The sequence below is a fragment of the Geotrypetes seraphini genome, chromosome 18, assembly GCF_902459505.1.
Source record: "Geotrypetes seraphini chromosome 18, aGeoSer1.1, whole genome shotgun sequence".
NCBI classification, from domain to species: domain Eukaryota; kingdom Metazoa; phylum Chordata; class Amphibia; order Gymnophiona; family Dermophiidae; genus Geotrypetes; species Geotrypetes seraphini.
Genome location: NC_047101.1, coordinates 6003605 through 6025172, shown reverse-complemented (window position 1 = coordinate 6025172; position 21568 = coordinate 6003605). Strand labels below are relative to the sequence as shown.

At 40.7% G+C, this 21568-nt stretch overlaps 1 protein-coding gene across 3 annotated transcripts in view; it reads left to right on the top strand.

Moving 5' to 3' along the window:
- TCERG1 (transcription elongation regulator 1) overlaps positions 1 to 21568 on the top strand; it is an 81322-nt gene that overhangs the window by 49432 nt on the left and 10322 nt on the right. For all 3 annotated transcript variants that reach the window (XM_033926917.1, XM_033926918.1, XM_033926919.1), the window contains 4 exons: positions 1632 to 1767; positions 2803 to 2892; positions 6849 to 6967; positions 8324 to 8474. In XM_033926917.1, the coding sequence (XP_033782808.1) occupies positions 1632 to 1767; positions 2803 to 2892; positions 6849 to 6967; positions 8324 to 8474 (496 nt within the window). The remainder of the gene's footprint in view (positions 1 to 1631; positions 1768 to 2802; positions 2893 to 6848; positions 6968 to 8323; positions 8475 to 21568) is intronic.

The window sequence follows — 21568 nt, the reverse complement described above, 5'->3', positions numbered from 1 at the left end:
CATTTTCTATGTTAGGGCTCCTTTTACTAAGCTGCGTTAGGGCTTTAACGCGTGGAATAGCGCGCGCTAGACGCTAACGCCAGCATTGAGCTGGCGTTGGTTCTAGCCGCGTAGTGCGGGGTTAGCGTGCGCTAAAAACGCTAGCGCATCTTAGTAAAAGGAGCCCTTAAAATGCAGAACAAACAACTGAGGGGACGCAGTATTTCTTTTTCTCTCTCTCTTATTCACCCAGTTATGTGATTGGGTTTAGATATGGAAGGAGAGGGAGCAGCATTTGAATAGATAAAACGGACTGATAAAGTGGAGTGTTTATGCATAGGCTCAGTCTGCTGGGTTCGGAGAGAGCAAACAGTCAAGTTGCTGTCGTGGCGACCAGCCATTTACGTTTCGTTCTATTCTGCTTCTTTGTGGAGGATATCATGCAGAAAATGGCAAAATGCCTTTAGATTGGTAAAGAGATGAATAATCCTTCTGCTTAGAGCTCTGCGGTTCCAATTTATTAAAAATATTTATGATCCGCTTAATAAACTAAGCGACTCACATTCACATTATCACTAGACAAAACCACATTCATCGGACTTTACAAAACAACACTTTAAAATCCTAGCCTTACTACCCGAAAATAAAATTGCTCTAATCTCTTGTCTTCTAGTTCTAATTCCACCATCTCACTTTAAACATAACTTATCAATATTAAGTAAAAGCTTGGACAAAGAAGTAAGACAGCTTCACAAAATCGTATTGCACCAGGTATCTCATTCAATAAATCTGGACCTGCAACTGAAAAACAAGATTTCCTCGTATTTGCATATTTCACTACATCCCTTTTCTGTACATCCAATAACATATCACTTTCTGATCTTAATGATCTACCTGGTCAGTACATTATCAAGCATTTTCTCAAACAATCGGGTATAATTTTGTATATTCCATGTTGAATTATTTTCAAAATTTTATTCAGAATTTAATAGGAATACAATGCAATTTCTTTAAGACTGGAGTAATGTGCTCAAAACAAGCCTTTCCCATCAAATTTAGTGCAGATGAAAGTTTTTGCCATCCAAAGTTGTTCCAGATCAGTTAAACAAAGCAGTGTAGGATTTGGTGCCTGAAAACCAGAAGGAATCATCCATCAGTGTGATGTGATTGTTGCATATCTGTTGACATATAGTAGTTAGGTAGGATTGGGAGGGGGGAGAGCAACTTTCAAACAATTTATATTTGTGAAGTCTGCAGGTATTTTTTATACCTCGACCTTATATCACTTTTTGAAAAGTACATGCATCTGCCTACACCTAATCTTTGTGTATTTACCTACATACTTTGGGAAATACAAACATATGATTGTCAGTGTATCCCCCCCCCAATGTCCTTTGTCCATCCCAAGAATGTATCCCTGATATGAATGAAAGGTGTTTCCACACATACAACTTATTTTTTTAATGTTCATATGGGCTTTTGAAAATAGCTTTTATTTATGGGAGTTTATGCCACCACTGCCCATGGTGAATTGTCATCTCAGCTGGAAGCCTATTCTGTAGAACAGTCACCTTGGAACTTTTCAATTCATTTTGGATACTAAAGGCAAAGAAAAAGCTGCTCTGTGTTAATCTGTTCTTGTTTATTTACAGGAAAGACGAGAACAAAGACATCGATTCAGAAAAGGAAGCAGCTATGGAAGCTGAAATCAGAGCTGCTCGTGAAAGGGCTATTGTGCCCTTGGAGGCTCGAATGAAACAATTCAAAGATATGCTACTAGAGAGAGGGGTTAGAAAATCATCTTTTAAGATGTATATGAATTTTTTTCATATTTTATACAGTACTGATAAAAATGGAGTTATACTTCTGTCCTACCACAGCATTAAATGTCATTGCATTCAGCTTGCGGATCCAGGATAATGTTGGGTATCATTTCTCTTCTCACCCTACTGTAGAATCAGAATTTTTTTATGCTTGTACAGTATGTGCCTTTTTTTTCTTCTGCCTTTATTGAATTGTAATTTTTAAGCTCCAAATGTATTTGATATGAAAATAATAAGCAAAACAGCCCATCAAATAGCAGATATGCTTACATATGCTGTATAATTAAGTTTGTGGCTTTAACTAAAGAGGAAACAACACTGTGCTCCTAATGATTTCTAAACCTGTTGATAGCGAGGGTGGGAAGGTGGCAAATTTAGAACCTGGAGCAGGCAGTGAGTTTTCTCAGATTGCTTTAGTTGATATGCTCTGTCTTAAGTTAAGTTTATTCTTTGCCTTTGAAAATCCTCAGTTGTAAATTGAATAATGAGCAGGATCTTGATAGAAAGCTACAACTAAACTTCACTATATAGCATTTGCTGGGATCTGTGTAAATTTTACTTTAGTAAGATATAACAGAGCTTGGAGATCTGTATTTTAAAGTACCTGAGACATTTATATTTTTGATAAATGAAACCATTTTAAAAAGGATTGCAGAATGGTAAATCAAGCCGCACAACTTCAAGGCATCCCTCTGATGTGGTGATCTCTAAATGTCACTCAGTGGTGGTTCTTTTAATGAGTAATTAGGTATGTTTTAGGTCCACATAATTATGTCAAAGTGTTCTGAGCCAATTAGTGAGAAAGTTGCCATGCTAACCTCCCACGGCTTGTCATTTATTAGTGATGAACAGTTCTCTCATGCCTTCTTTTTAACAGATGTCCTGTAGATTTCAAGCCAAATTACATAAGTTTTTTCTATTATTTATTATACGGGGCAATTTTAATTACCAGGGAAATCAATCCTTTGTTTTTTTGGATATTCTTATTTCTGTTTTCAAGGTTTCTGCTTTTTCAACTTGGGAGAAGGAACTACACAAGATCGTTTTTGATCCTCGTTATTTGCTTCTAAATCCCAAAGAAAGGAAGCAGGTAAATATTTGCATCGATTGTGGCAATGTGTTTGTATTCAGTTAAAATTGGGTTGACCTCTTCATGTTCCTATGTTGGAGTTAAATTGATGGCATTCTGCTTTCAAGCAGGGATCAGTACTGAGCTTGCATCCTGTAAAGATTTGTTAGATTTAATGGGACCAAAGCTTGATCCTCAGTAAGAGAAGCAGGAGAATCCCTCTGCAACACAGACTCAGGTTATCTCTGCTAGTAGTGGTGACCATAAAGAAACATTTAGTTCCACCCATTTTTAAAAGTATGCAGATATTTTATAAAAGGCTGGCATAAATACAAGCTCCTAAGTATTTGTATTTATTTATTTATTCCCTGCCTTTCTCAAAGCGGGTCACAATAAAGTACATACACAAAAACAAATCGAACATGAATAAAACATAACAGTGATAATGTAAAGCCTCCTAAAATTACAAAGAGGCTACCAGCACCTCGTATCAAAAAACTATAAATCAAGTCCCATATTTTATATTACAGAAGAGGTATTTCTTCAACATTTTCTTAAAACTACTCAAACAAGTTTTATGTCGCAAATATCCCAGAAACTTATTCCACTCCCGAGGACCGACACATGAAAATATGCTACCTCTAGACACAGCTAGCCGCAGCTGTTTCACTGTCGGAAAATGTAGGTCATCGTGAGTCACCGAGCGCAACATGCGCTGTGGTTCATATGGCAGAATGATATCCATCAAATGTTTCGGTGCCTTATTGTGTATACAAAGATGCACCATGATCAGTAATTTATAAAGGATTCGATGATCTAATTTTAACCAGTACAAAGATATATAGCATTCTGTCACATGATCACTCTTTCTTAATCGAAACAGAGCTTGAACAGTCGCGTTCTTGGCTACCTGCTTTTGGAATAAGTACGTTTCAATATTGCTCTGGAAATTTTTATAATCAGTTGAGCTCATTCCAAGACCTCCATATCCAATCCAGCCGCTGTATAAGCTAATTAAGCCTCTAATTTTCCAATCTTTTTTTTTTTTCCTTTAGTGAGGGATTAAAAAAAGATCCTTTGACCCTAGCAGATCTAAAAAAAAACCCTCCCCATTCAAATTGAGCAGCTAGATAGGATGGAGCCAAACCAAACAAGATTTTGTATAATAGTCAATAAAATTTAAACAGTACCCTTGCTTGAACTGGGAGCCATTGAGGCTTTGCATAAACATTTGAGATATGGTCAAACTTTTAGAAAATGATTTATCATTATTATTTTTGGTCTGTTAATAAATACTACTTTTGCATATACATTCACCTCTAGTTTGTTGGAATTTATGTGCATTATGTTTCTTTCTACTGCTACTAATAATTTCTATAGCGCTACTAGGCGTTTGCAGTGCTTGTATGCATTATATGCATGTACGGTCTGTCCTAGTGGGCTCTCAATCTGTTTTTGTACCTGGGACAATGGAGGGTTAAGTTCAATGGGAATTGAAACCCAATAAATAAATAAAAACCTAGTTCCCTAGGATCAAAGTCCACTGCATTAACCATTAGGCTACTTTTCCACTCCTTCAGCTTAAATGCAGCTGCAGCTGCAGGAATAGTTCTGTAAATGCAGCTACAAATATATGTGGCGTTGAACATTACAGGTGTAGCCATATTACGGGAGACCAGTCACTTTATATACAGAAATCATTATTCATTCATGCAACTAGCTTTGAAAATTACCCCTTTGTGAGGGAAAATGCTTATGTTGGGAACCATATTTGTTACTGTTTATATTCAATATAACTGTTATTTTATGGAAATCATATAAGTGTGTCACTAGAAGTGTGTTCCAAATTTATATGACCAAATATTGTGCAATCATGAGAAATTAACACAGATTATATATTATTAAAATCAGAACAATAGAATTGTAAATTAATTCTTTGACTGCTCAACTGCTGCAGATAAAAATCATTATAAAAATTTGCTTACATTTTACAGTATATATTTGCAATCCAGCAGTGTCTTACCTATTCCTTTTGATATTCATCTTGGAGCAGGTCTTTAGCAGGACTGTGGGGCCATTGGCTTTCATTTGAAACTACGCAGAATCTCCCTGTCTGTCCCCCTTCCTCACTTCATTTTTGACTCCACTTTTATCTAGCCCAGCCATTATTTTAGGCTCTGTCAGAGAGGGGCAACAGGCTGAAGTTTTCTCCAGAACATGCTGGGCACGATAGTGGAAACTATTATAAAAAAATAAAACGATGGAACACTTAGACAAACATGATTTAATCGGACAGAGTCAGCAAGGGTTCAGCCAAGGGAAGTCTTGCCTCACCAAGTTGCTGCATTTCTTTGAAGATATAAACATGTGGATAAAGGTGAGTTGGTTGACATAATGTATCTAGACTTTCAGAAAGCTCTTAACAAAGTTCCTCATGAGAAATTCCTGAGGAAACTAAAGTCATGGGATAGGAGGCAATCTTCGTTTGTGGTTAGGAATTGGTTATTGGACAGAAAACAGAGCATAGGGTTAAATGGCCTTTTATCTGAATGGAGGAGGGTGAATAATGGAGTGCCACAGGGATCAGTACTGGGACCAGTGCTATTTAACATATTTATAAATGACCTGGAAATTGGAACAAGTGAGGTGATTAAATTTAGAAATGACACAAAACTATTCAAAGTTGTTAAAATGCACATGGACTGTGCAAAATAGCAGGAAGACATTAGGAAATTGGAAGATTGCACATCCAAATGGCAGATGAAATGTAATGTGGACAAATGTAAAGTGAAAAACTTGAGAAGAATAATCCAATTAATAGTTATCTGATACTGTGGTCCACTTTAAGGGCTAGTAACTAAGAAAAAGATCTAGGTGTCATTGTAAACAATACGTTGAAATCTTCCACCCAATATACAGCAGTGGCCAAAAGCAAACGGGATGCTAGAAATTATTAGGATAGATCATGAATATTATAATTCCTCTGTATCGCTACATGGTGCGACCTCACCTTGAGTATTGCGTTCAGTTCTGGTCACCATATCTCAGAAAAGATATAGCAGAATTAGAAAAGGTTCCAAGAAGAGCGACCCAAGAAGGGGATGGAAATTCTCTCATATGAAGAAAGGCCCGAGAGGTTAGAGGTTAGACTTCTTCAACTTGAAAAAGAGATGGCTGAGAGAAGATAATAATTGAAGTCTACAAAATCTTGAGTTTCATAGAACAGGTACAGGTGAATCATTTTTTACTCTTATCAAAATCTTTAAAACCAATAGGAGGAAATATTTTTTCACTCAAAGAATAGTTAAGCTTTGAAACTTGTTGCCAAAGGATGTGGTAACAGCTGTTAATGTAGCTGGGTTTAAAAAAGGTTTGAGACAGACATGATGGAAGCCACTGCTTGCTCTGGGATTGGTAACATGGAATGTTGCTACTATTTGGGTTTCTGCCAGGTACTTGTGACCTGGATTGGCCACTGTGGAAGCAGGGCTAGATGGACCATTAGTCTGACCTAGTAAGGCATGTTCTTATGCCTCACATGAACCTTGATTTTGTGCTTGCACACTTAACATTTTAATGATATTTGACGGTGTAGTGTGATGACTGCTACTAGTTTTTCATTGATTTTGAACCCCTCATCCTAGGTGGTATGCTTTAGGGACTTAAATGCACTGTGCCTTCCATAGAAGGAGCCTTTACACTGTTGGCAACTATCATCCTTCCCTCTCCAAGATGTGTTTTGCTTCTTGGCCCAATCAGATAGGGAAGACAATTTGAGCATATGTTCTGGAGCCTGAATCATAGATTACATCAGCTTGAAGCTATCCATTCTGTTGAGATTTTTTCAGTAGTACAGTTTATGTAGATTGTAAGCACTTTATTGTGTAAAGGATACGTTAAAATATTTGCTTAAGGTTTTCCCTCTTAGTGACATGTTCATTAATACTAAATGAAAAAAAATGTTGTTACTCTTGTAGGTGTTTGATCAGTATGTGAAAACCAGGGCTGAAGAAGAGCGGAAGGAAAAGAAAAACAAAATATTACAAGCCAAGGAAGATTTCAAGAAAATGATGGAGGAAGCCAAGTTTAGTCCAAGGTAGGTGACCTGGTTCCTCAGGTACCTCAGCTTTTACAGCAAATGTTGCAGTATGTGTTTACTAGATCTCTTCTCTTCTTCAGAAATATTTTCTTTTTCCACCTAGTTCGTTTGCTGATCCAAGTATAGAAAAGAGTGAGGAGTTTTTAGGTTGTGAATGTACCATACAGTGGTGAGCTATGGCGCCTTTCGGAGAATAATTAAAACTGTACTGTTTGACAGATTCATCTCCTAAACAGAAGCCACACTAAATTTATATTTTCCTTCTGTTTATTTCTTGTGTAATATGTTGTACCTTCACTATTTGCATTCTGTAATTCGCTGATTGTCCAGCCCTCTTCGATGTGAACCGCCTAGAAGTCATCTGACTATGGCAATATAGAAGAATAAAGTTATTATAAGTTATTATTACTTTGGGCTGTGTGGGCATAACAGCCAGCAGAACAAGTTAGACTCTGAATTGGATACTGATTTCTGCATCCTAGACATGCAAGTATAGAGATAAGAGCACTTGCATCCATAAAAGAATGAAACCACAGTCTTTGTATTGAGTTTGTTGCCTTCTTTACCTGCTTCGACATTTCTGTGGCCCAGTTGTTTTCTATACAGTCATCCATACAAGTATTTCCCAGTATTGTGCAGTCACTTTAGCAAATATAGCACAGGAACATATGAAATGTCAGGAATAAAGAATGTGAGTTGATGTGCTTGGATTAACTGAAAGCATGAGCACTAGACTCTGCAGAGATTTCATTCTTATAGATTGATCGATTGGGATTTATTAATCCCCTTTACGAAGAGATTCACCCAAGGTTATGTACAGCAGGTATAGCTTGGAATAATCAACTGACACTGTGCTACCAGTGTAATAATGGTAAAATGAGCAACTCTGAGCATAAAATAGAATCCATTAGAGCAGTGGAGTGTGAGGGCAATAAGTTGTCAACTGCACACCTGCATTTCTGAGTGTGGGGCCTTGCTCTTCAGGCACCAGCTCTTTCTGACTTCTCTGCTTGAGACATGATGTGCACTATATGAATTTTGTTTTGCTGCATGCCCGTGGCATATTTTATTGCTGTGCTTATTCTGTTTGAAGCCATTCACTATAAATAAGTCTCATGCCACAGTGATATGGTCAGTATGACCTGCATTTCCTTTTGTCTCATGAACAGGAAGATAAATTGAATAAAAGTTGTATTCTTTTAAGTGCATTTCCCAGGCATTGCTTTAATGACTCAGTGGCCAGCCTTTGACTGTGCACTTCTCTACCCTCCAGCAGAATTGATAACATGTGGCTGTCTTTATGTGGAAGCCTTACGGCTCTACCAAACAGGTATGCTTGCCATTCTGTTGCAGAACTACATTTAGTGAATTTGCAGCAAAACATGCCAAAGATTCGCGATTCAAAGCAATTGAAAAGATGAAAGATCGAGAGGCCTTGTTTAGTGAATTTATCATAGCTGCAAGAAAGAAAGAGAAGGAAGACTCGAAGTCCAGAGGCGAGAAGGTAAGGCAACTCTTGTCTGTGTGGTAAGAGTTCGAATGATGTGGCAGAAAGCACAGTTCCTGTGCTTGATGAGGTTTTGATGGCGTTTAACTTACGGTAGAATATTGATAAAACTCAAAAAGCTCAGTGCCACAGTAGAAAATGCACTGAGTTCCGAGAGCCTTTGCAATTTTAGCATTTACATCTCAAACTTGAGAAAAAGCTGCTTATACTATGCCATTTTAATTGGGGAAAATAATCATGAAAGGTGTGCTATTCCCTTTTTGGCTGACTGACCCTCATATACCTGCTGTCTTGATAATCGTGAGAATTCTTTGTAGGCAAAAGCATTTAAATTTCAAAGATTTGCATTATCCCATGTCCTTCTAAAAGGCAGCATTTTAGTGACTTTATAATCTTTCAGCAAACATATCTTATGTATAAATTACTGCTTATCAGAATTAAAGGTCGAGCATTAAAGATTCATGAACTCTAAATGTCATTTGGCTGAGATGTCATGAGCAGGGAATGAGAGCTCAGCACTGGGGGAAGCAGACTGGTAGGGAGGGAGCATCAATAGTCTTGCCATCAAAACCTGAAGCCACTTTCCTAAAGGCCCCCCTGTATGCTATGTGCATGTGGAAAATCATCTTGGAAGGCTAATCATTCCTGACTTTTTTTTTAATGTATAGATGGTTGTTCAGCAAAGTACAGTTAATTTCATGGACCAAGAAACTAGTGGGGAAAAAAGATATTTCTGCTCAATATTGATGCACTTAGCCATATGCATGTTTCAAAATCTCACTGTAATACTTTCCTTCAGGTTAAAGTTCAGCTCTGGGTGAAAAGAAACATTGGTTTGGAAATATCTTTTGTTTTCTAGAATCCATTAACACCTGCTCTATTTATGAGCATGGATTTAATTTCAGCACTGCTTCTAAAATATTTCTTCTTTAGAATAAGTATGCTTCCTGGAAGAAATTCATTGAATTAAAAGAAAACAGTACTCTGTATGTCTAGTGGTCCTGAACGATAGGGTCTTGTTTCTCAACCAGCAAATTGCTTGCAGGAAGTTAAGTCATGTTTCCCAACTCCTCCTCCTGCCCAGGGAGCTGCTCCTGCCCTCTCAGTTTGTTTTCTGCAGGCAAGTTGCTCAAAAGTGTTCTTGATTCTGCCATTTTATTATTTTGGGGTGTTTTTGCTCTGTGATCTTTGAATGCTCGGTGCCCAGAGGTTCCCACTTGGTGGGACCTCTGCCTGGGAGAAGATGCAGACTCGCAAAGCAGAAGTCTGCTGTTAGCAGGATCAGCCCTTTGTGGACACCTACCGTGTTTCCCCGATGATAAGGCAGGGCCATCAAATAAGACAGCCCCCCCTTTTTAGAAAAAAATGTAAAATAAGGCACCCCCCCGCAAATAAGCCACCCACCGATACCTGCGCTTACCCGAATCGGGTGGTACGGTGGGTGACTCCGTGTGGTCCCTCCGTCTACCGTATTTACCTCCATGGCTGCGTGCCGCGCTTCATCATGAAGTGAAGAGGAGGAAGTGACAGGACTGCAGCGCGCGCACGTGACTCCGCGCAAGGAAACACAGGCAGCTTCCCTCATCCCTCCCTAACGGAGACTGCAGGAGTTTGTTCACGGCCAGAACATCCAATACAGGTAATAAAATTCTGTTTTTTTTTCAACAATAACTGTGTACTGTAGTCTTCTTCATGGGTAAATAAGGCATCCCCCCGAAAATAAGCCCTAGAGCATATTTTGGCCTTCCAAAAAAAATAAGACAGTGTCTTACCATCGGGGAAACACGGTAGCTAGTCAACCCGCTGGAATATTTTTTTGTTGTTGTTGTTCAGAGCTGTGGGGCCATCCCCTACGTAGCTGCTCGCATCTCTGATTCGATCAGGAGCCTGAGCGCAAGCTATGTGGGCTCCTTCCCAGCTTGACTGGGACTAATGGTGGGCTGGCTATGTGGTCCTCCTCCTTTTCGCGGCACAGTTTTCAGGGGGTTGAGGTTCAGCATGACCTCTGTCTGACTAGTAGCCATAAGACCAGGTTTGTCAGTGAATCTGTGAGGTATATTTCTTATCCCCTTGATTCCAGCTGAAAACCTATGCTGAACTGTTCTGAGCTCCCTGGGGAGAACGGTATAGAAAATTTAACAAATAAATATGCTATTGAAGCCTATGGGGAAAATTGGGGGTTCTTTAAAATTTGAATTTGAGGGTTTCTGACTCCAAAACCCCTTTCCCTGTGATTTTTTTTTTCTTTTTTTTCTTTCAGGGAGGTCTCCATGGGCTGTTTTGGCACAATTTTCTGGCAACAGCCATCTTGGATTTTAAATGATCTTTTGCCTTTATCTTCCTCAAAACCCCTCACTTTTACTTACCCCTACATTATATATTAGCACAGGCTAATTTCTTGTTGTAAACCGCCTAGAACTGAAAGGTATTGGCGGGATAGAAGACATCAATGTAATGTGATGTAATATCATGCCAGGTTTGCACTGGATGGTCGATTGCGGAGCATACGGGGGAGGGGAGGGAGCCTCAGGCTCAGCCTCCTTTGAGTCTTCCAGGATCTGCAGGAGGTGCATCACCAGGGGAAAAGACCCCTTCCGGGACCCTCCGAATCTGTATTGACAGAGTGCAATCGCATGGAGACTGCGAAGCCCAGAAGGTTCAGCAGGGATGGAGAGACCCCCCAGTAAAAGGCTTCATGCCAAATTTTGTGAGCCTTATGTAGAATGATTATTTATACTGCCAAGGGTCCTCAGTGGCTGATAGCAGTGCACCAGTGGCAGTGGTGCAGGAGTTTCCCCTGCAACAGGTGCCCCAGCCAGATGAAGAAACAGACTTAGAAACATAGAAAAAAGCAGCAGAAAAGGGCTATAGCCCATCAAGTCTGCCCATTCCAAGTATCCCCTCCCCTGAATTTACTCCCTTAAAGATCCCACGTGAGTATCCCATTTTCTCTTAAAATCCGTCACGCTGCTGGCCTTTATCACCTGGAGTGGGAGTCTGTTCCAATGATCCACTACTCTTTCGGTGAAGAAGTACTTCCTGGAGTCGCCATGAAACTTCCCTCCCCTGATTTTCAGCGGATGCCCTCTGGTGGTCGAGGGTCCCATGAGCCAGAAGATATCATCTTCTGACTCGATGTGTCCCATGATGTACTTATATGTTTCAATCATATCTCCCCGTTCTCTTCTTTCCTCAAGTGAGTACAGCCGCAATTTTTTTATTCTTTCTTCATACGTGAGATCCTTGAGCCCCAAGACCATCCTGGTGGCCGTTCGCTGAACCGACTCGATCCTCAGCACGTCCTTTCGGTAGTGTGGTCTCCAAAACTGGACTTGGACCAGGAGGTTGTTTGTTACGGCGTGGGAGGATAGCAAGTCTGATTCCATGCCATTTTTATCCCAGTATGAAGTTCCCTGGCAGAATCTGCTTCCATGCAGGACGACAGCGGTAATGAGGTGGTGGCGACAGTGGATCAGGGAGAAGACCCTTCAATGTGCCGGTTATTCAGGGCCGCTGTGCTTTTGACTGTTATTGCCACCTCGCTGCAAGAGTTAAAGCTGGAAGTTCTGTGAGCTGCTTCTTCTCAGTGCTCATTTATGAGCAGTTCTGTGTCTCAGACTATGTTTTTTTCCCTCACATCCAGACATCACTAAGCTAGTCACCAGAGGAATCCCTTCGAGTGACTAAAACTGTGGCCATGCTGTGTCCTGTGGTGCCAGATTTCTAGCAGCTGTTCAGCTGAAAGTGGATTCTTTGGTGGTGCAATGCAGGTCATAAAATTAAGCTCTTTTCCTAGTGAAGGAGAGATGATATTAGAAAGATCCCTAGGACCGCAAAGTGGATTTGCTCCTCAAGCGTCAGTTTGAAACTTTGGCCAAGGCATTAAGGCGGCAGCCGCATCTTACTTTGTAGCATGCGCTTTCCACACTCGCCCGACTTGGGCCTCTTACACGATAGATGGAGGAAGATTCCCAGAAGCTCTTCTCTGGGGTAAATTATATTACTGATGTTCTGTATGATCTTATCAGAGTTATGAGCAAGGTCTTGGTCTATGCTATTTCTGCCTGACAGATACTCTAAAGCTCTAAAGCTAAGCAGGCTTCCTTTTGGCAAGGGCCTAGATGACCTAAAGGCCAGTGTCACCCCCAGAGAGCAGACCCCAATTGGTCTGGCGTTTGGGTCAGGGCAATTTTCGAGGCTCCTGAAGATTTCATATGCATTCGGGAGGCCAATCAATGCAGACCCTTTCAGGGATCGCATCAGAGATTCAGCGGGGGCAGGAGGCAGCAAGCCCTGGGCTCTCACCCCTCACCAGCCACTAAGAAAGCACAATGAAGCCAGGCCAGAGGCTGAGCTCCCCCAGATAGGGGGAAGGCTGTCATCCTTTTGATTGGTCTGGTCTCAGATTGGTGCAGACTACTGGGTTCTAGATGTAATCCGGGAGGAGTGCAAAATCGAGTTCTGTGCCCCCCTGCCAGACTACTTTGTGATGTCTCCAGCTGGCCGGAGAGAGCCTTCAAAGTTCAGGCTATGGTGAAAAGGCTTCTGGCTCTTTGGGCCATAGAACCGGTCCCGGACGCAACCTTGGGCTTGGGCAGATAAGTCATATACTTTGTTGTGCCAAAGAAAGGCTCAGCTGACTGCATACCGATTCTAGACCTCAAGTTGGTCAACGCAGCTCCGAAGATATCATGGAGACTGTTCAGTTGGTGGTCATAGCAGCTGTGAATCCGGGGGAATTTCTTGCCTCCCTAGTTCTGATGGAGACCTATCTTCACATTCTCGTTTTCCCAGTCCACAAAGTAGTCTGTGATGGAGCGCATTTCCAGTTCTCCGCGCTCCCCTTTGGCCTGTCCACGGCACACTGCACCTTTTTCCAAGGTGATGGTAGTTGTTAGTTTTAATACGGTTAATGTGGATATATTTTTTAACATTGATTGAAGAAACAAAAGACGGTCAAGAACATTGTGTTTCTTCCAGTTTGTTTTGTTGTTGGATTGCTCCTTTTTCTGTGTAACATTGGGTGTTTCTGCTTTTGTTCTTCACAGTGGTAGCAGTGCACCTCCACAAAGCTGGGATACAGGTGCATCCATATTTGGACAATTGGCTCATCAGAGCTCGGTCCAAGGAGGAAGGCGAGCTAGCAGTTTTGAAAGTGGTACAAGTCCTCCAAGACTTGGGCTGGATAGTAAACTTCAAGAAAAGTCAGCTGGAACCGACTCAGCTCCTGGTATACCTGGGAGTCGTCTTTGACACAGCATTGGGCCAAGTGTTTACTGAAGCTGCTCCAGAGATGGGCTCCCACGGCATGGCATTATCTGCAGATCCTAGGGTTGAAGGTACAACCAATAGAGGTGGTTCCTTGGGCCAGAGCACACATGAGACCTCTTCAAGACACTCTCCTTTCTCGCTGGTCCCCTCAGTCGGACTCGCTGCAGCAATCGCTCCCCTGGCAGCCTACAGCGAAGAGCAACATGAGATGGTGGCTGAGGCCAGCTGCCCTTTCCAGGGCCATGCCTCTTCACATCTCCTCCTGGAAGATACTAATGCTGATGCCAGCCTTTACGGTTAGGGGGGTCACTATGATGGACGCCCAGTCCTGGGATGTTTGACCCTGGCTCAACAAAATCTTGTGGAACTCGGAGCCATTTGTCTAGTGCTTTAGGCTCTAGAGAAATCTCTAGAGGACAAGGCAGTCGGAGTCTTTTCGGACAATATGACGGTGGTAGCATATGTCAAGAGGCAGGGAGGCACCAGATGTGCCCCGTTGCGTCTGGAAGCTCAACTTCTCTTTTGGTGGGTAGAGGTGCACTTGCAGACTTTCTCGGCCATGCAAGTGGCAGGAATGCAAAATGTGCAGACCGACTTCCTCAGTCGGCAGACTCTTGACCCTGAGATATGGTCTCTGTCTCCATAGGCATTTGACTCCCTAGTTCGGCAATTGAGGCCTCCACAGATGGATATGATGTTCTCAGCGGTGAACACCAAGACACCTCATTTTTACAGCTGAAGAGCCAAGCTCAGAAGGGAGGGGTTAGATGCGTTAGGCCAACTGTGACCAGAGAATGAGCTTGTTGTATGTGCTTCCCATGTGGCCCATTCTTGGTTGAATCATTTACAGGATTGCAATCCATCCCGATTTGTTAGTCCTAGTGGCGGCTGATTGGCCTTACAGACTATGATATGTGAACCTAGTTTGTCTCCAAAAGGATGTTGGCCTCAGACATCCAGTCCAAATGGATCTTCTCACTCAGGGACCAGTCCCTATTGAGAATCCGGAACACTTTGGGCTTATGGCTCTTGAGTGGGCAGCTGTGACAAGCAAGGGTTATTCGGACGTGGTTGTTACCATATTGCTCAGAGTGAAGAATCTGTCCACAGTGGCAGAGAATCAGAGGAAAAAAAAAAAGAAGTTGATGTATAAATATTTCCTCATGACCATACACTCTGGTTTAAAGCTCTGCTTGTCAGTAGGGCATGCGAGTAGCTACAAACTCTATACACAGTTGGTGCTAGTTGCACAAGTTTGGATGTTATAATATTGTTTCCTATGATTGTTCCAAAGAACAAAATTGTGGTGTCAGGAATCTTTGTTCCTATTTCCCTCCTTCCTGTTTTGTTTTTTATTACAGTGCTACTGGATTGCTTTTGTACAAACTGATGGGGCAGGAGCAACTCCCTGGGAAGGAGGAGGGGTTGGGAAGCACGATTGACAGCTTTCTGCAAGTAGCTTGCTGGTTGGGATACAAGATGCTTGTGTTCAGAACCACTAGGCACATCTACAAGAAAGATTACCGAGTTAAGAGCCTAATCTTTCTTTAAGTGCATTTTTCATTAGGACCTAATTGTTAGACTAGGTGACTGTGTTCCACTGGAGGGAGGGTGGGGCGTTTCCTCATACAGAGTGAGTTGTTTACTATTGTTTTACTAATGAATTATTTATTGAGCATTTTATTATTGTCTCTTTTATTACACTGGTGTTCTACAGTTGCTAAACGTTGCTACCTAATTTCAATAGGGGGCTAAATTCAGCTGCAGAAATAGTTGGTAGCCCCGGGGGTTGGGGGCTAACTTTAGTTGCTGACTCAGATCTAAACCTAGGTGAGCAAATTTTGTCCATCTAGATTTAGAATTCATGAGCTGAAAATTATACTAAATTAGTTTTAGATGCTCAAGGACAGAGCAAATGTTTTCCACAAAGTTTGTATAATGATGATGATTACATTAATAAGTAAATTAAAATTGTTACATGCTTGACCTTTATTTAATTTTTTGGGAAAATAAAAATGTAAATGTGTTCTATTGCATGACCTCGCTAAAGAAAAAAGTTTTTTCTTTTTTTAAAATTTGTTTGCATTTGATATTAATGTTCTTTTTTGAAAATTTCCTTTTGTAACAATGTTATGTATTCTGTTTTATAACAAGTGGCTAGTCTTTACAGTTTTGTGCTGTGCGGGCCTGTCAATCAGTTCAGTCTGACAGCTGTCAATCACTGACACGCAAAGTGTTATGGGATTCCCTAGTGAGGAAAGAAATGATATCTCTGTGTGGTGACTTTAGCCTCCCGCAGTTCCGGTACTTTACATTTTTTCAGTTTTTTCCTTGTGAAGTGATGAGACTTGTGCCCAGAATGTGTTTACTGGAAACAAAATATTGTGTCTACTTTAGAACTAGAGGAGTTGTACAATTTATTGTGCTTAAAAAAAAGAAAGCAACAAAGTTAAAATAGTAATATTGACGATCAAGCATTAGCAAAATATATATGAAGGTGGTAAATTAAGTGAAGCTTTCTCAGCTGCTTTATTTCAGTATTTATTAAAAAAATTCTATCCACAGAAATCTTTAAAGGTGTTAGCATAGTAGAAGGCTCCAACATGTTGAGATGGGCCAGTTGTTGTACAGTACTATATGAAAGATCTGGATTTGATTTTTGGGGGGGGTTCATCTTTCACTTTCTGCAGAGGCAGTGCTCACATCCCCTGAAGGAAGTGAGGCCTAGCTGTTTACCTTTTTTGTGTTAATTTTGGTCATAGGCCTTAGTAAAAGAGCCCCTTAGAGTAACTTCAAGAACTTTCTAGAACTTTCCATCAGTATACACTTCTCCGCGAAGTGTGAAAAATGGCGAATAACTTTGTGCTGGCTCTGACCCACCCCCGGACCTTACCTGGTGGTCTCCGCCTCCGATCGCCTCCCTCCGTGTGTGTTGCATGTTTGCGGGAGGGCCAGTGCGGGTGCTTCGGTCTGCTCTTTTCCCGCTTCGGTGTCGGGGCAGGGGGAGCGAAGAGGTGGCGGCGGGAGGATGCCTTGCTGGGGTGGGGGGAGTTGATAGCCGGGGTTATAGGATGCTGAGAGCAGAGATCATCCCTCTCTGAGTGCAGCCTGTGTCAGGAAAGGCCGGGGAGTGGCTGGAGCCTGCTTGCGTGCGTGTGTGTGGCCTCGACTGCTTTCCAGGATCCAGATCCTCGGTGCTCTTGAAGATGAACTGGTCTGTTATCATGATGAGGACTCCCTACTCGCCCCGATCCAAGTCCCAGAGCTGGTTTTTTTTTTTTCCAATTCTCAGGGAATGGGAGGGCTGGGGGAAAAAAAATCGCAAATAAGCGAAACCGCGAATATTGGAACCGCAAATAGGGAGGGGGAAGTGTAAATAGTAGTACAGTATAACTATAGCGATCTTAAGCCCACCAACTCAATTTAGTTCCAACTGCCTAAGTGCTGCACCATAATGGGAACAAATACCTGCCTCTTCCACTGGCTCACTCAGTGTACCTCAAAAGACATTTACATCAGCATCAAGCAAGACCTTCCTAGATGCCTTGAAGTATGATGAGACTTCAAAATGGCGGGATTCTTAATGGGTCTCCAAGGCGGATTTACCAGGTTTCCCTGTTGTCCTGGTCACAAAAGCAAAGTTTTATGGAAACAAGACATTTTCTATACTTTTTAGGCATGAACAATTAGGAAATTACACTTACTGCCCAGGAACAAAAATTGTGTTGATGTAGTGTAATCGATTTTTTTGAATTTGACCTAACTAACCGAGGAGGGACATAAGATGTCAACAAGCTAGCTAAATAATATGGAATACGTTATGAATTAAGCAGAGAACTTCAAAACGAATCCTAAAAGAAATAGTAAGCCAGTGTTCCAATCGCAAAAGATGTTCATACTTCCCCAGATTATTCAATGGCCTCACCACTGCATTTTCAAGTAATTGCAAGTGTTTGATCTCTGTAATGAAAATCCCATTACAAAGAGCATTGCAGTAATCAAGCTGATAAATCACAAAAAATGAATCAATGGCTAACGTAGTAAATAAGATGCAATCGATAAAACTCAGTTGAAGCACATGGGAAATCTAAGCATGAAAATTCACACTCTTAGGGCCTCTTCTATTAAACTGCGCTGGCAGTTTCTAGCGCGGGGAGCAGCGCAGGCCATTCAGCGTTAACAACTGCTAGCGCAGTTTAATAGAAGAGGGGTTTAGTATCCTGACTGTAGAATGAAAGCTGAGCCAGTCAAATTACAATTAGCCACAGGATTTTGAGAAATGCTTGTTCCACTGTTGCATGTAAAATTCTGAAAGTTTAAAAAGTAACATTTTACTATATGAATAAACATACTATAGTTCTATGTTTTATAATATATTAAAACCATGCATTATGGAAGATATAGTGTAAGTTCCACTGCTGTTCCATATGGCAGAGGCCTATTTATAATTTTAGCATACACTACATGTTTTAGTATGTACAGAAATGAAACAATGAAAAATGTGATGCCGGTATACCCCTAAAGCAGGGGTCTCAAATTCCCTCCTTGAGGGCCGCAATCCAGTCGGGTTTTCAGGATTTCCCCAATGAATATGCATGAGATCTATGTGCATGCACTGCTTTCAATGCATATTCATTGGGAAAATCCTGAAAACCCGACTGGATTGCGGCCCTCAAGGAGGAACTTTGAGATCCCTGCCCTAAAGAATCAATATGACAGGGGAGCCGATAAATAAGGTACATTTAAATGTGGCATCAAAAATTTAGTTTGTTTAATGACAATCATTTCTATAAGTGGATTGGCATAAAATCTAGTTAGGCATTCATATTTCTACACAGTTGGATTTGAATTTAGAAATCCAAAGGTGATGCTGTTTTAAAGTAGTTATAATTGAGTATTCAGATGAGGGTGGGACTGTGTTAGTGGATATTGTCATTCCTTGGATGCATCAGTTCCCCATCAAGAGCCAATATCCTATAAAACAATTATACAGTGATTTAGAATTGCTTAGATAAAATCTGTAGGCTGGGATACCATCACGGAGCACAACCTTCAGCAGTAATCAGAAATGTTTTTTTTCCTACTAGGCATAATTTACATAATTCAGTTTTATTTATTAACAGAGGTTACTGCTAGAATATGGTCAAACGTAGGTGTTGAAGCATAGTTTTGGTACAAAATATACAGTGATAAAATCTTAGACATTTCAGAAGTCTTTTGGGTTACCTCACCATTTTCCAAGTGCCCCCTCCCCCTTCTTAGGAGTATGTACCTCCCAGAGAAGAAAAAATGTTAACCCTAATGTTACATACAATTCAGGGCTTCTTTATTGTTCAGTTAGACCAGTCCACTATAGTGACCAGCAGACGGAGGTAGAGAAACAGTTTCTAGTAATATCATCTGTATAGCCTGGATCTAGTCAGTATTTCTCTACCTCCAGCAGATAGTTAGCTCATCACATGCCAAAGAAGTGGAGGACAGACAAATGATCATTATCCCCCCCCCTAAAAAAAAAAAAAAAGTTTCATTTATAGCACTGTGTGATGATATTTTTGTATGGTTTGAGGTATTTCTGCTTGATGTGTTTGCTGATCATGAGTCACAAAAGTAATCCCAAAAATAACATTGAAAAAGCACAAAGAGAATTGTTACCCCACCCCACATCATCATTATTAGCAATTTATATATGGGAGGGGGGGGGAATCAGGTTTTTTCAATGTGACCAAGCATCAAATGACAACATTTCAAACTGTATTCTGGATGGTAGTAAAATTGATGCAAATTTAGGAAGACAACTTCAGATTTTTTTTTTTTAAGTTTTGGAAAAAATGTCCTTTGAATTTTTGGTCACATAGAAAGGACAAACTTATATAGTGCTGATGTGGCAGCAACTGACCAACATAATTGTGAAAGTAGCAGTACAAGATAGGACAAATTAAAATGCCCCATTAGTTTATATCAGTGGTTCCCAACCCTGTCCTGGAGGACCACCAGGCCAATCGGGTTTTCAGGATAGCCCTAATGAATATGCATAGAGCGCATTTGCTTGCCTGTCACTTCCATTATATGCAAATTTCTCTCATGCATATTCATTAGGACTAGCCTGAAAACCCGATTGGCCTGCTGGTCCTCCAGGACAGGGTTGGGAACCACTGGTTTATATAGACCACCACAATATGCCATTCTAGCTGACGTAGTATACAAGACATTTGAAGACTGGGAAAGTGACCTAGACTTATTTATTCATGCCTTAATGGAAGGGTAGAAAGAAGCCAGTTTTGTGACTTTCTCCTGTATATGTACCAGACTGATGTGATTTATCTCACTCTTGTTGCATAAAACATCCAACTTTAAAGATTTCTGTGTCATAGGCATAATTCTTATTAATTAAGTTATGCTTTTTTCTTGAAGAATCAAGTAGAAATCATTCCAGATTGCCAGTGACCTTTTAGTGCTCTGTTGGTCTTCTTTTTTAATATTATTTTAGATCTATAAAGAAATCCAGCTAATGCAAAGCCTGAATAGATTTCTCTTTCTAATTTGCTTCTTGGCTTAGAAAGCTTCACATTTTAATAGTGGCTGAATGTTTTAGTTTACTGTTTAAAAAAAGACAAAGTAATGTGAAACAAAGGAACTGGTTTACTAATTGTTAGTGTTCTGTTTGCAGCTGGGCCCAGCTGTTTGCAGCTGGCGTGGTATCAAATAGTACACAGAAATGCATGACAACAAGCACAAATGTTAAACAAGCTGCAAAGTGTTTGTTTTATACATTAAGTTGATTTAATTGAACTACTGCAGAGTTAATCCAGAGAAGTCAGGTCACTCGAAAGCTGGGAAATGTGAGACCGTAGTTCAGGAGTTTTCATTTGAGTTTATGCATCAGTACCATGCTTAAGACTCTTAAGAGTAAACCTAGATAGACCCTGTTTCCTAATATGCCTCGCTGTATGATGCGTAATTGGCATTGGCCCTAGAGAAGAATTCCTCTTGGCACAAGCGGTGAGAAATCATGATCCTGGCGCTCTAGAAAGGCAAACAAGGTGGCTACATAGGTGAAAAGCATCTAATTTCATCTTTATTTTCTCATTTTGCACCGTCATGGGTATATGGTGATTACTTCTGTCAAAAGCTGAATGTTGTCTTCAGCACCTGCTGGCCAAAGTTTGGCAGAAATCTAGAAGGGCTTCCACATGTTATCGTCACCATTCTGAACTCTTCTGGGGGGACGGGTATAAATCCAGATAAACGACTAAACAAAAATACCTTTCCTCATTGGAATGTATTTCAAGATAACCTGATTTTGTGTTTGTGCATTAAATTAAGCTTCCATGATGAAAAATGATTTCTTGGCTTACAGTGGTCATGTTGAAATCAGGGTATATGTGCTGGTTCTGGTTTTAAATGCCACCCAAACCTATTTTTCTAAAGTTCAAAAGCCAGCCTTGCATTTGGTGCCTCTCACTACCAGTCTGTGAGCACAGCCTTGAGAAGTGACCATTTGTACATCAACTGTTGAAAAAAATGTGCCACACATTTTCTCTAGTAAAGATGGAAGAAAACATTCTTTGTAGGACGTGTTTGGGTCCTCTCCCCTTCAAGTTTCAAGTTTCAAGTTTATTAAGTCTTGATGAATCGCCTATATAATTTGCTAGGCGATGTACAATAAAAATGACATGTATTAATAAATGAAACAAGTACAATGTTAAAAATGACTTAAAACAAATTTGTTGTGTAAACATATAACATACTTTACAAACTGATCAAAAACCTAATTTCACAATAATGTGAGGGTAAAACATACAAGACATGTGAGGATAAAT